At 48.8% G+C, this 12,200-nt stretch overlaps 1 protein-coding gene across 1 annotated transcript in view; it reads left to right on the top strand.

Moving 5' to 3' along the window:
* Positions 1-12,200, top strand: part of SGTA (small glutamine rich tetratricopeptide repeat co-chaperone alpha) — a 58,232-nt gene that overhangs the window by 12,481 nt on the left and 33,551 nt on the right. Inside the window, exon 3 of the mRNA XM_082269067.1 lies at positions 3,231-3,334. Coding sequence (XP_082125193.1) covers positions 3,231-3,334 — 104 coding nt within the window. The remainder of the gene's footprint in view (positions 1-3,230; positions 3,335-12,200) is intronic.

The raw sequence follows: 12,200 nt of genomic DNA, 5'->3' as shown, positions 1-12,200 counted from the left end.
GATCTCTATGGTGTGGGAACTTTTCTGGAAGCACTACTCTTACTCTCCATTTAAACTTCTTTCTACACATGAGAACATAGCAGACTGAGATTCCTGTTGACCACATGCTTTCTGGAACTGTTGACTTAGCCTAGCAACCCTTTGCTTTGCCAGGGGTAAGGGAGGTACTGCTCAGTCCTATTTAGCTCCTGCCCCTTTGTATCTGTAGGAGCTCAAGTCTATGAGCTTACCGTCAGCACTAGTGCAGGATTCTCTTAAATGTCAACACCTGATCACCCCCCCCCCCCCCCCACACACACACACACACACACACACACACACACACACACACACACACACACACACACACACACACACACACACACACACACACACACACACACACACACACACACACTCTTCTCCTTTGACTCTGGCAGCCTGTCTGATCTGAGAATTAGAGAGTTTGACACTGATGGGGCCTCTACAGACTGTTCTTCTTAAGGCTCTGTTCACATGTAGGCGTTTTTGGGGAATTTTTCTGCTCTAGGTTCAGCTCTCAAAACGCCCAACAATACAAATCCTATTCATTTCAATGGCCCCTGTTCACATCTGAGCGTTTTGACGCTGTGAGCAAAACGCCCAACGCTCAAAAAAGTACATGAGCTTCTCTTTTGGGCAGATTACAGGCGTTTTCCATTGGTCTCTCTTCAATCTAAAAACGCCTGTAAATCGCGGTTAAAAAACGTGCAAAAACTCTACGCTCAGGTGTGAATGTAGCCTAAGTTTGATCATGCTATGGGTGAATCATTTTGTGACAATTCTAAACCCCCACATAGCTACCCTCCTCTACTGTCACTTAAAGTACTAGAGGGGCCTCAGGCATCCATCATAACCATAGAGGTCTTATAAGCGACCCTCTTCCCCCCTGGATCATCTGTTCGGTCTGATTCAGATTGAGTTAACAGAGAGTTACCTACTTTATCCTCACTTAGGAAGGGGGGATTTTTCCAAGCATAGATATTTTCATCACATAAGTTTATGGTCTAGGCTAAGCTTTTTAACACTCAGTATCGAGGAGCCAACTACATCTGATATTATTTTTCCGTTTCTAAATGCTTTGATAACTTCTTTGCTAATTTTCTGGGTAATTGGTGAAGATGTGGCTATTGCCACCATTGCTGATCCCACATGTGTGTTGCCTTGACATAGTAAGTGTTATCCCAGTTGCAGATTCTGAATATTTTAAGAAACCCCTGGACAAATTGAGACCTTGGCCAAACAAGTTCTTTTTAGCTAGTTAGGCTTTCAAACCGGTTTCAGCAGTACATGGATGTACCAGGCTGTGGCAGAGCAAGCAAAATTCCAAATCAGTTAATTGAATCTAAACGGCTAACCCTAAAACTTAATTGATATAGCAGGTTGGTTCTGGGGGCCAAGTACATATGTGATGCCTCTCTGAACAGGAGTGGCAATTGTCCACCTCAACACGCTGACTGCAACCATGAAAAGTCTCTCAGCTCGCTTGTTGATCTTTGGGCGCAAAACGTCTACGTTTCTTGTGACTTTGCCCCTTTATGGGCAATAGGCTTTTTGGGACCTCCCTGACTGGAGTTATCAATGCAGATAAGAGCTCTTGCATTTCTCAGATGGGTAAACTGAGGTACTCCCTCATTTGGTCCCTTTTGGTGAGCCTATACCCTCTCCGTAGGAAAGCTCTGAATCCTGTTCTTCCTATATAATTGTGCCTCAATTAAAGCAAAATTTCTCCTGATACATTCTGTAGCACACAGGACTGCCTCCCAACTGCGGACAACAGATTTGGAGAGGTATGGTGACTGTTGCCAAATTTTGGATGCTGGGTTAGGGAGGTTGTCTCCACTATATACACGACAGTTTCTATCTCCTGATGACTGTTTTTTCCCCTTTAAGTTAACCTTTGAACTTTTTCAACTTTCAAGGCTCAATAGCATAGGTGCCCAACCTGCGGCCCTCCAGCTTTTGCGGATTTATAAGTGGCATCATGCCTCCCATCTTTGGGAGTCATGCTTGTAACTGTCAGCCTTGCAATGCATACATGGGACTTGTAGTTTCACAACAGCTGGAGGGCCACAGGCTGGGCACCCATGCTCTATCTAGAGGATCTAATTTCTCAAGTTGTGATTCCTTTTCCACCTTTGGAGCAATTTCCAAGGTTTTCATTCAAAGTTATTTATGGTACCCAAACAAACTGGGATGTTTGATTCATCTTGGTTCTCAAGGCTTATAATGTGCATTTTGAATGGCCTAATATTTTATAGGTTAAACTGTATCGACCTTTTTTTAATATATATCTCTAGCTCTATCTCTCTCTATCCAATCTCCCTGAGGTAGAGTGTATACCCAGAGGTCGTTGGTTCCCCCAATGAACTGCTAAAGAAAATTTACATGTAGTACAAAAATCTATTTTCAAAATCGCCACCAAGACAGGAGCAGAGGGCAATCTTTTTTTTTTTTCAGTGGGGGCACCTGTTCCAGTAACTGTCAAAAGGCAAATGTTCCATTCACTTTTGATATATGATGTCATTCCTAAAGCGGAACTAATCCTTAATTTTAACAGTATCCGCATGAGTTGGGAGAGTAACACTCACATTGATTATGCTCTCAACCAAACTGTCAAACCGTCAAATAGCTGGTATCATAACTGATCACATGTAAGACATCATGGCAGTTGAAGATCAAAACAGATGCCAAGATGGCAGCTTCCTTGACTGAAAACAAAAGGAGGGTTTAGCTTCACTTTAATGGGCTTTTTTTTTTTTTTTTCTTCTTCTTAATGTTTTTGGGGACATTACCCCATATTTTCTGTCTGGTCTCTGGAAAAGGAGGTTAGGGAAAAATCTCCCCATTGGGGGTAAAGAAATCCATAAAAACCTGACAAAGGTTTCTAACCCTTTCCCACTACAGGCAGTCCCTGGTTTACGAATGAACAAGAGAGGTTCCTTAGGTTTTTTCTTAAGTTGAATTTGTATGTAAGCTGGTACAGGTACATTTATAAATGTAAGGTAGGCCATAGACTATGCAAATGTATTTTCTACAAGTACAGGTTGTTAAGTACAAGTCCTATGTAAGTCAGATGTTTGTACCTTGGGGACTGCCTGTATATGCAAAACTTAAAAAATGGTTCCACTTTAACTTGTTCAACTGCTTCTTTGCCTAAGTGATACTGAAATTGTACAGTAATAATTGAACTGATTGTCTCATTCCTGTAGTTGCAATCCAGTGTCTGGAAACAGCATTTGAAGTTTCAATAGAGGATCGCAGCTTGGCCGTATGTCAGACACTCCCAGAGATTTTCGCAGCAGCTACAGAAAAGGTAGACTTGATATTCTGAGTGCTCTGCAGAGATATCAGAACATTTATTAATTTAGTCTGTCTTGAACTATTTATTTGCATTACCCTTAGGTACAAATAGTTTACTCATATTTCCAGTTTAGTTCAGGAGATGTTTCGGTAGTTGGAACACTTCTAAAATTTTAGCAGTGTAATTTTTGAGAAGAGATATATAAGGCTTGTTTTATATAGTGTGTTCTGTACCCCAGGAGACAAAGTACATGTATCACTGCCATAGTAGAACTGAAGAGAAGTGATATTTGTGCCCATGATCTCACAAGATCATGGACAAAATAGTCTTCTATGGAAATGAAAGCAAAAAATTAAATTGATTGAAATAAAAAAAAAAATTACGTTTAAAAGAGATGTACGGTTTTTTTATATATAATATATATTTTTTTAAGAATTCTACTTGGGTGGATGCAGCATCAGTCCCCCGGCGCCTCTAAAACTGACAACTGAGCGATCAAACACCGCCAATCACTCGGTTCTCACAGATCCTTGCTCACTGGAGCACTGGGGCTGTTGAGGGAGCGGGCGGTATAGGCTCTCAGCGGCTCATTGAGCCAGGTGCCGGTCCAGGCATGTGGGCGAATCCAGACTCCATGGTCATAATGATGCCCAATTGTATAGGAAATGGTTTGGCAGAGCTCCAGTGTCAGCAGATAAATGAATAAGCGAACCTGATTCGTTAAACGCGTCTGCTGTTTGAGGCCTCTGTTCATTGTGCTGTCATGTTTTTGGAGAAATAAAGACTTTTTATCTGCTGACACTGGAGTGCTGTCAAACCATTTCCTATACAATCATTACTTCCATGGTCCACAGACTAGGCGTGTACCCAGCACAGATTAAATACTTGTCTCTCACCTGGAGCGGTATCAACCCCTTTGTGATAGCATAATGATGCCCGAGTCTGGACCGGCTCTGTGACGTCTGCAGAGAGCGTACTTCAGCCTGCTCTCTGCTGAAAACTGATCACAGGAGTGCAAAACAAACTGCGTCCCTGTGAACCACACAGAGCTTTGGCCGTATTTCTCCTTTTAAAGACCTTTTGGAAAAGTACCATTCATAAGTGTTTTTAGTTACAGTATATCGGGACATTTCCCTGAGACTTGTAACCTGGGTGTATTTTTGATGATACAAATAACACTTTGTGCAAGTGTCCCAGGACTGTCCTTACATATAGTTACATAGTTAGTGAGGTTGAAAAAAGACATCAGTCCATCCAGTTCATCCTATGATGTGTGTGTGTGTGTGTGTGTGTGTGTGTGTGTGTGTGTGTGTGTGTGTGTGTGTGTGTGTGTGTGTTTGCTGTTAACCGTATATTGTATACCCCTGTATGTTGTGGTCTTTAAGGTGCCCATCTAATAGTTTTTTGAAACTATCAATGCTCCCTGCTGATACCACTGTTTGCGGAAGAGAATTTCACATCCTTACTGCTCTTACAGTGAAGAACCCCCTACGTATTTTAAGGTTAAAGCGCCTTTCCTCTAGTTTTAGTGAGTGGCCACGTGTCTTATTGTATTTCTTTTCTCTGAATAGGTTTTTCCATATGCTAGGGTTGCCAGTACAATATTTGTACATTGATATCATATCCCCCCCTCAATGGTCTCTTCTCCAGAGAGAATAAGTTCAGTGCTTGTAGTCTTTCCTCATAGCTGATGTCCTCCATTCCCCTAATTATTTTTGTTGCCCTTCTCTGGACTTTCTCCAGTTCCAGCACATCCTTCCTGAGGACCGGTGCCCAGAACTCGACAGCATACTCCAGATGTGGCCGGACCAGAGTCTTGTAGAGTGGTAGAATAATTTCTTTATTTCTGGAGTGAATCCCCTTTTTTATACATCCCAGTATTCTGTTGGCTTTGCTTGCAGCGGCTTGGCATTGCATGCCACTGCCAAGCCTGTTGTCTACCAGTACCCCCAGGTCCTTTTCCATCCTAGACTCACCCAGAGGTTCCCCCCCCCCCCCCCCTAGTGAGTAGCTTGCTTTCTGGTTTCTGGCACCCAGGTGCATTACTTTACATTTTTTCAACATTAAACCTCATCTGCTATCTAGTTGCCCACCCCATAATTTTGTTCAGGTCCGCTTATAAGGTTTCCACATCCTGCCCAGAAGATATTGGCCTGCTTAGTTTAGTATCTGCAAATACTGCGATTTTACTCGATATCCCCTCCTCTAGATCATTTATGAATAAATTAAACAGGATTGGCCCCAGGACAGAACCCTGGGGGACCCCGCTTTCCACACCCACCCAATCTGAGTATTCCCCATTAATCGCCACCCTTTGCAACCTCCCCTGGAGCCAGTACTCTATCCAGGTACTCACCTTATGGTCCATACCTACCTTTCTTAGTTTGAACAGTAAGCGTTTGTGGGGAACGGTGTCAAAGGCCTTTGCAAAGTCCAGATACACCACATCCACAGGCTTACCTTTATCTAGGTGGCAGCTCACTTCATCATAGAAGGTTAAAAGATTGGTTTGGCAAGAACGATTTTTCATGAATCCATGCTGATTACTACTAATAATACCATTTTCATTACTAAAGTCTTGTATGTGGTCCCTTAACATCCCCTCCAAAATCTTGCAGACTACTGATGTTAGGCTGACCGGCCTATAGTTACCCGGGATATATCTCGGCCCCTTTTTAAATATTGGTACCACGTTGGCTTTTTTCCAATCAGCTGGCACCATACCCGTCTGTAAACTATCCTTAAAGATCAAGAATAATGGTCTGGCAATCACCTGGCTGAGCTCTTTAAGAACCCTCGGGTGCAAGCCATCTGGTCCCGGTGATTTATGTTAAGTTTCTCTAGTTTAGTTCTAAGTCTACCTTCTGTTAGCCATGGCCGTATTTCCTGAGGTGTGTTGTTTAGTTTGGCCTTACAAGCTGGGTTAGTGTAGCCCCCAAATTCTTTTGTGAAGACTGAAGAGAAGAAATTATTTAACACTACCGCCTTTTCCCTGTCCTCTGTGGCCAAAACTCCCTTTTCGTCTTTTATGGGGCCAATGTGTTCTGGCCTCGCTTTCTTACTGTTTTATATACTTAAAGAATTTCTTGGGGTTCTTTTTACTCTCTTCCGCTATATGTCTCTCGTGTTCTATTTTAGCCACCCTGATTTCGTCTTTACATTTCTTATTACACTCTTTGTAATGCTTGAATGATGCCAATGACCCCTCAGCCTTGTATTTTTTGAAGGCCTTTCCTTTAGCATTAATATGCATTTTTATGTTGGCGTTTAGCCACCCAGGGTTTAGTTTTGCTCTTTTAAATTTATTTCCATTTGGAATGCACTGGTCAATCACTTTAAGTATGCTTTTGAAGCACTCCCATTTTTCCTCCGTGTTCTTTGTTCCCAGGGTTCTATCCCATTTGATATTTTCTAGCAGAGAGCGCAGTTTTGGGAAATTGGCTCTTTTGAAATTCAGTGTCCTTATATTGCCCTTGTGTTTCCTATTACTGTAATTTAATACTGAAACTAATTGACCTATGGTCACTGTTTCCGAAGTTGTCCCGTATTTCTATATCCGTGAGCAGGTCTGTATTGTTGGTAATCAGTAGGTCAAGTACTGTTTCTTGTCGGTGCATTCACCATCTGACCCATAAAATTGTCCTGCAGAACATTTAGGAACTGCCGAGCCTTGGCTGAATGCGCGGTTCCTTCTGCCCAGTCTATATCTGGATAATTAAAGTCCCCCATTATAATGACATTTCCCATCCTTGCTGCCAATCCTATCTGTAAAAGGAGGTTCGCCTCCCCCTCCTCCCTCTGGTTGGGGGGCCTATAGCATACACCCAATATTACCTTCCCCACAGTGCCTTCCCTTTCAAGTTCTACCCATAGGGATTCTGCCTCGTCCATAGCTCCATTATTAATATCATCCCTCAAATTTACCTGTATACTGTTCTTAATATACAGACATACCCCTCCCCCTTTTTTACCTTCTCTATCCCTGCGATAAAGGGAATACCCCTGAATGGTCGCCATCCAGTCATGAGAGCTGTCAAACCAAGTCTGTTATCCCCACAAAAATCTAAGTCCTCCTCAAACATCAGCAGCTCCAGCTCTCCCTTCTTGTTAGCCAGGCTTCTGGCATTGGTATACAAGCCTCGTAATTTTGACCGGTTACATATATCCTCATTTGATGTTTTTAGGCTGCTTTCTTGATTTTTCCCCATACCCCCCCCCCCCCCCCTGGGTTTAGGAGCTCCGAACACCCTACCGCTAATGTCCCCATTTCTGCCCTCTGAATCGTGCTTTCCACTGGCTAATTCTTCATCTGTACCCTCCCCCCCCCCCCCCCCCCCCCATCACCTAGTTTAAAAGCCCCTCTAACTTTTCGGCCATCTTCTCACCCAGTACGGTTGCACCCTCCCCATTTAGGTGCAATCCGTCCCTACCAAAGAGCCGGTGGCCGACTGAGAAGTCCCAGTTCTCCAGGAACCCAAAACCCTCCTTACTACACCAGCTCCTCAGCCACTTGTTAACTTCCCTAATCTCCCGCTGCCTCTCTGGTGTGGCTCGAGGTACAGGTAGTATTTCTGAAAATACTACCTAGGAGGTCCTAGTCCGCAACTTAGCTCCTAAGTCCCTGAAATCATTTAGGACTCTCCATCTTCCTCTGCCTATGTCATTGGTACCCACGTGTACCATGACAGCTGGGTCTTCCCCAGTCCCAGACAGTAATCTGTCCACCCGATCCGCGATGTGCCGAACCCGAGTACCCGGTAAACAGACTGTTCGGCGCACACGGTCTTTGTGGCAGATTGCACTGTATGTCCTTCTAATGATTGAGTCCCCTACCACCAGCACCTGTCTTTCCTTTCCCTTTCTCCCGGCCTCACTGGAGGAGTTCTTCCCCTGGCAGCTAGGGGCGTCGCTCTGCTCCAGCAATGCTGATCCCTGACTGGTTTCCCCAACATCACGCAACGGGCGTATCTATTGGGGTGCTCCAGCCCGGGACCAGCCTCTTTGCCTTGTCCCCTTCTACCCCTCCTAACTGTCACCCCTCTACTCTGCTCTGATGCCTACACCTCCAATACTCCGCCCACCTCTGTGTAGGCCCCTGCCTGTGCCTGACTGGTACGATCCTGGCTCTCCTTCGGTATGGACATTTGGCTCAGTGTTGCCAGCTGCCTCCCTAGATTCAGGACCTGAGCTTCCAGGGAAGCAAAGTGCTTACATTTTGCGCATTTGTATTCGCCCTCGATCGCATGATCGAGGAACGCATACATATCACAAGATGTACACCGAGTCGCATCTCCACACCCGCCTGGCATTGTACCTACTAATCTAATGGGGATTTAGTAATTAAAGTCTGTCCTGTGTGGCTGTTTCCTGGCTTCCTAACTCTACCTTCTCACCCTCTGGTACTCCGCTACACTCACTTGACACTCAGTCGCACAACACTCACAATCGCACAGCCTGGTCAGTCGCACAACACTCTGTCGCACAACACTCTGTCGCACAACACTCTGTCGCACAACACTCTGTCGCACAACACTCTGTCGCACAACACTCTGTCGCACAACACTCTGTCGCACAACACTCTGTCGCACAACACTCTGTCGCACAGCCCGGTCTGTCGCACAACACTCTGTCGCACAGCCCGGTCTGTCGCACAACACTCTGTCGCACAGCCCGGTCTGTCGCACAGCCCGGTCTGTCGCACAGCCCGGTCTGTCGCACAACACTCTGTCGCACAGCCCGGTCTGTCGCACAGCCCGGTCTGTCGCACAACACTCTGTCGCACAGCCCGGTCTGTCGCACAACACTCTGTCGCACAGCCCGGTCTGTCGCACAACACTCTGTCGCACAGCCCGGTCTGTCGCACAACACTCTGTCGCACAGCCCGGTCTGTCGCACAACACTCTGTCGCACAGCCCGGTCTGTCGCACAACACTCTGTCGCACAGCCCGGTCTGTCGCACAACACTCTGTCGCACAGCCCGGTCTGTCGCACAACACTCTGTCGCACAGCCCGGTCTGTCGCACAACACTCTGTCGCACAGCCCGGTCTGTCGCACAACACTCTGTCGCACAGCCCGGTCAGTCGCACAACACTCTGTCGCACAGCCCGGTCAGTCGCACAACACTCTCTGTCGCACAGCCCGGTCAGTCGCACAACACTCTCTGTCGCACAGCCCGGTCAGTCGCACAACACTCTGTCGCACAGCCCGGTCAGTCGCACAACACTCTGTCGCACAGCCCGGTCTGTCGCACAACACTCTGTCGCACAGCCCGGTCTGTCGCACAACACTCTGTCGCACAGCCCGGTCTGTCGCACAACACTCTGTCGCACAGCCCGGTCTGTCGCACAACACTCTGTCGCACAGCCCGGTCAGTCGCACAACACTCTGTCGCACAGCCCGGTCAGTCGCACAACACTCTCTGTCGCACAGCCCGGTCAGTCGCACAACACTCTCTGTCGCACAGCCCGGTCTGTCGCACAACACTCTGTCGCACAGCCCGGTCTGTCGCACAACACTCTGTCGCACAGCCCGGTCTGTCGCACAACACTCTGTCGCACAGCCCGGTCTGTCGCACAACACTCTGTCGCACAGCCCGGTCTGTCGCACAACACTCTGTCGCACAGCCCGGTCTGTCGCACAACACTCTGTCGCACAGCCCGGTCTGTCGCACAACACTCTGTCGCACAGCCCGGTCTGTCGCACAACACTCTGTCGCACAGCCCGGTCTGTCGCACAACACTCTGTCGCACAGCCCGGTCAGTCGCACAACACTCTGTCGCACAGCCCGGTCAGTCGCACAACACTCTCTGTCGCACAGCCCGGTCAGTCGCACAACACTCTCTGTCGCACTGCCCGGTCAGTCACACAACACTCTGTCGCACAGCCCGGTCAGTCGCACTGCCCGGTAAGTCGCAGTCGTTGAGCGCAGTCGCAGAGCCCGGTCAGTCGCAGAGCGCGGTCAGTCGCCTATAGTCCCTAGCTTTCCCCTCTGGTTCCCCCCCACCAGCTGCCAAACAGCTGATCGGTCAGCTACTCACGTGCTGCTGTTCCGGGTCACCAGCTCACTCCCAGTCCTTCAGCCCCCCTGGCCGTCCTCCGCCGCCGCCCCCGTTCGGTGGTCCCAGGCAGTGGTGGGATTCAGCCGGTTCGCACCGGTTCCATAGAACCGGTTGCTAACTTTCTGCAAGTTCGCAGAACCGGCTGAATCCCTCTGCGCGTCTGAGGAAGCGCAGGACAGTTGAATGTCCCGCGCTCGGACAGACGTGGCGGCCGGGGGGCGGAGCAGTGCGCTCCTCCCCGCCCATTCTGTGACAATAGCGAATGAGAATTAGCTATTGTCACATGATCCTCCTCCTGGCCAATCAAAGAGCGGGTCCTCCCGCTTCCTGATTGGCCGAAAGGCAAACACCGTGCCATTGGACGAGGAGGAGGCGCCGCGGGAGGACTCGGAGACGCGGGGAGCCGACTGCGAGACCGTCCATGAGGTAAGTGCATGGGTCTCGCGGGGGGGGATCGCTGGCACTCTGCAATTGGGGGCAATGTTGTGGCTGGCGCTCTGCAATTGGGGGCAATACTCTGGCTGGCACTCTGCAATTGGGGGCAATGTTGTGGCTGGCGCTCTGCAATTGGGGGCAATGCTGTGGCTGGCGCTCTGCAATTGGGGGCAATGTTGTGGCTGGCGCTCTGCAATTGGGGGCAATACTCTGGCTGGCGCTCTGCAATTGGGGGCAATACTCTGGCTGGCACTCTGCAATTGGGGGCAATGTTGTGGCTGGCACTCTGCAATTTGGGGCAATGTTGTGGCTGGCACTCTGCAATTTGGGGCAATGCTGTGGCTGGCGCTCTGCAATTGGGGGCAATACTCTGGCTGGCACTCTGCAATTGGGGGCAATGTTGTGGCTGGCGCTCTGCAATTGGGGGCAATGTTGTGGCTGGCGCTCTGCAATTGGGGGCAATACTCTGGCTGGCACTCTGCAGTTGGGGGCAATGTTGTGGCTGGCACTCTGCAATTTGGGGCAATGCTGTGGCTGGCGCTCTGCAATTGGGGGCAATACTCTAGCTGGCACTCTGCAATTGGGGGCAATGTTGTGGCTGGCACTCTGCAATTTGGGGCAATGCTGTGGCTGGCGCTCTGCAATTGGGGGCAATACTCTGGCTGGCACTCTGCAATTGGGGGCAATGTTGTGGCTGGCGCTCTGCAATTGGGGGCAATGTTGTGGCTGGCACTCTGCAATTGGGGGCAATACTCTGGCTGGCACTCTGCAATTGGGGGCAATGTTGTGGCTGGCGCTCTGCAATTGGGGGCAATGTTGTGGCTGGCACTCTGCAATTTGGGGCAATGCTGTGGCTGGCGCTCTGCAATTGGGGGCAATACTCTGGCTGGCACTCTGCAATTGGGGGCAATGTTGTGGCTGGCGCTCTGCAATTGGGGGCAATGTTGTGGCTGGCACTCTGCAATTTGGGGCAATGCTGGGGCTGGCACTCTGCAATTGGGATCAATGCTGTGGCTGGCGCTCTGCAATTGGGGGCAGTGTTGTGGCTGGCGCTCTGCAATTGGGGGCAATGTTGTGGCTGGCACTCTGCAATTTGGGGGCAATGCTGTGGCTGGCACTCTGCAATCATTGGGGGCAATGCTGTGGCTGGCACTCTGCAATCATTGGGGGCAATGCTGTGGCTGGCACTCTGCAATCATTGGGGGCAATGCTGTGGCTGGCACTCTGCAATCATTGGGGGCAATGCTGTGGCTGGCACTCTGCAATCATTGGGGGCAATGCTGTGGCTGGCACTCTGCAATCATTGGGGGCAATGCTGTGGCTGACACTCTGCAATCATTGGGGGCAATGCTGTGGCTGACACTCTGCAATCATTGGGGGCAAT

The sequence above is a fragment of the Pelophylax lessonae genome (assembly GCF_965119305.1).
Source record: "Pelophylax lessonae genome assembly, chromosome: 1".
Classification (NCBI taxonomy): Eukaryota; Metazoa; Chordata; class Amphibia; order Anura; family Ranidae; genus Pelophylax; species Pelophylax lessonae.
This window is presented reverse-complemented; position numbering and strand designations above follow the sequence as displayed.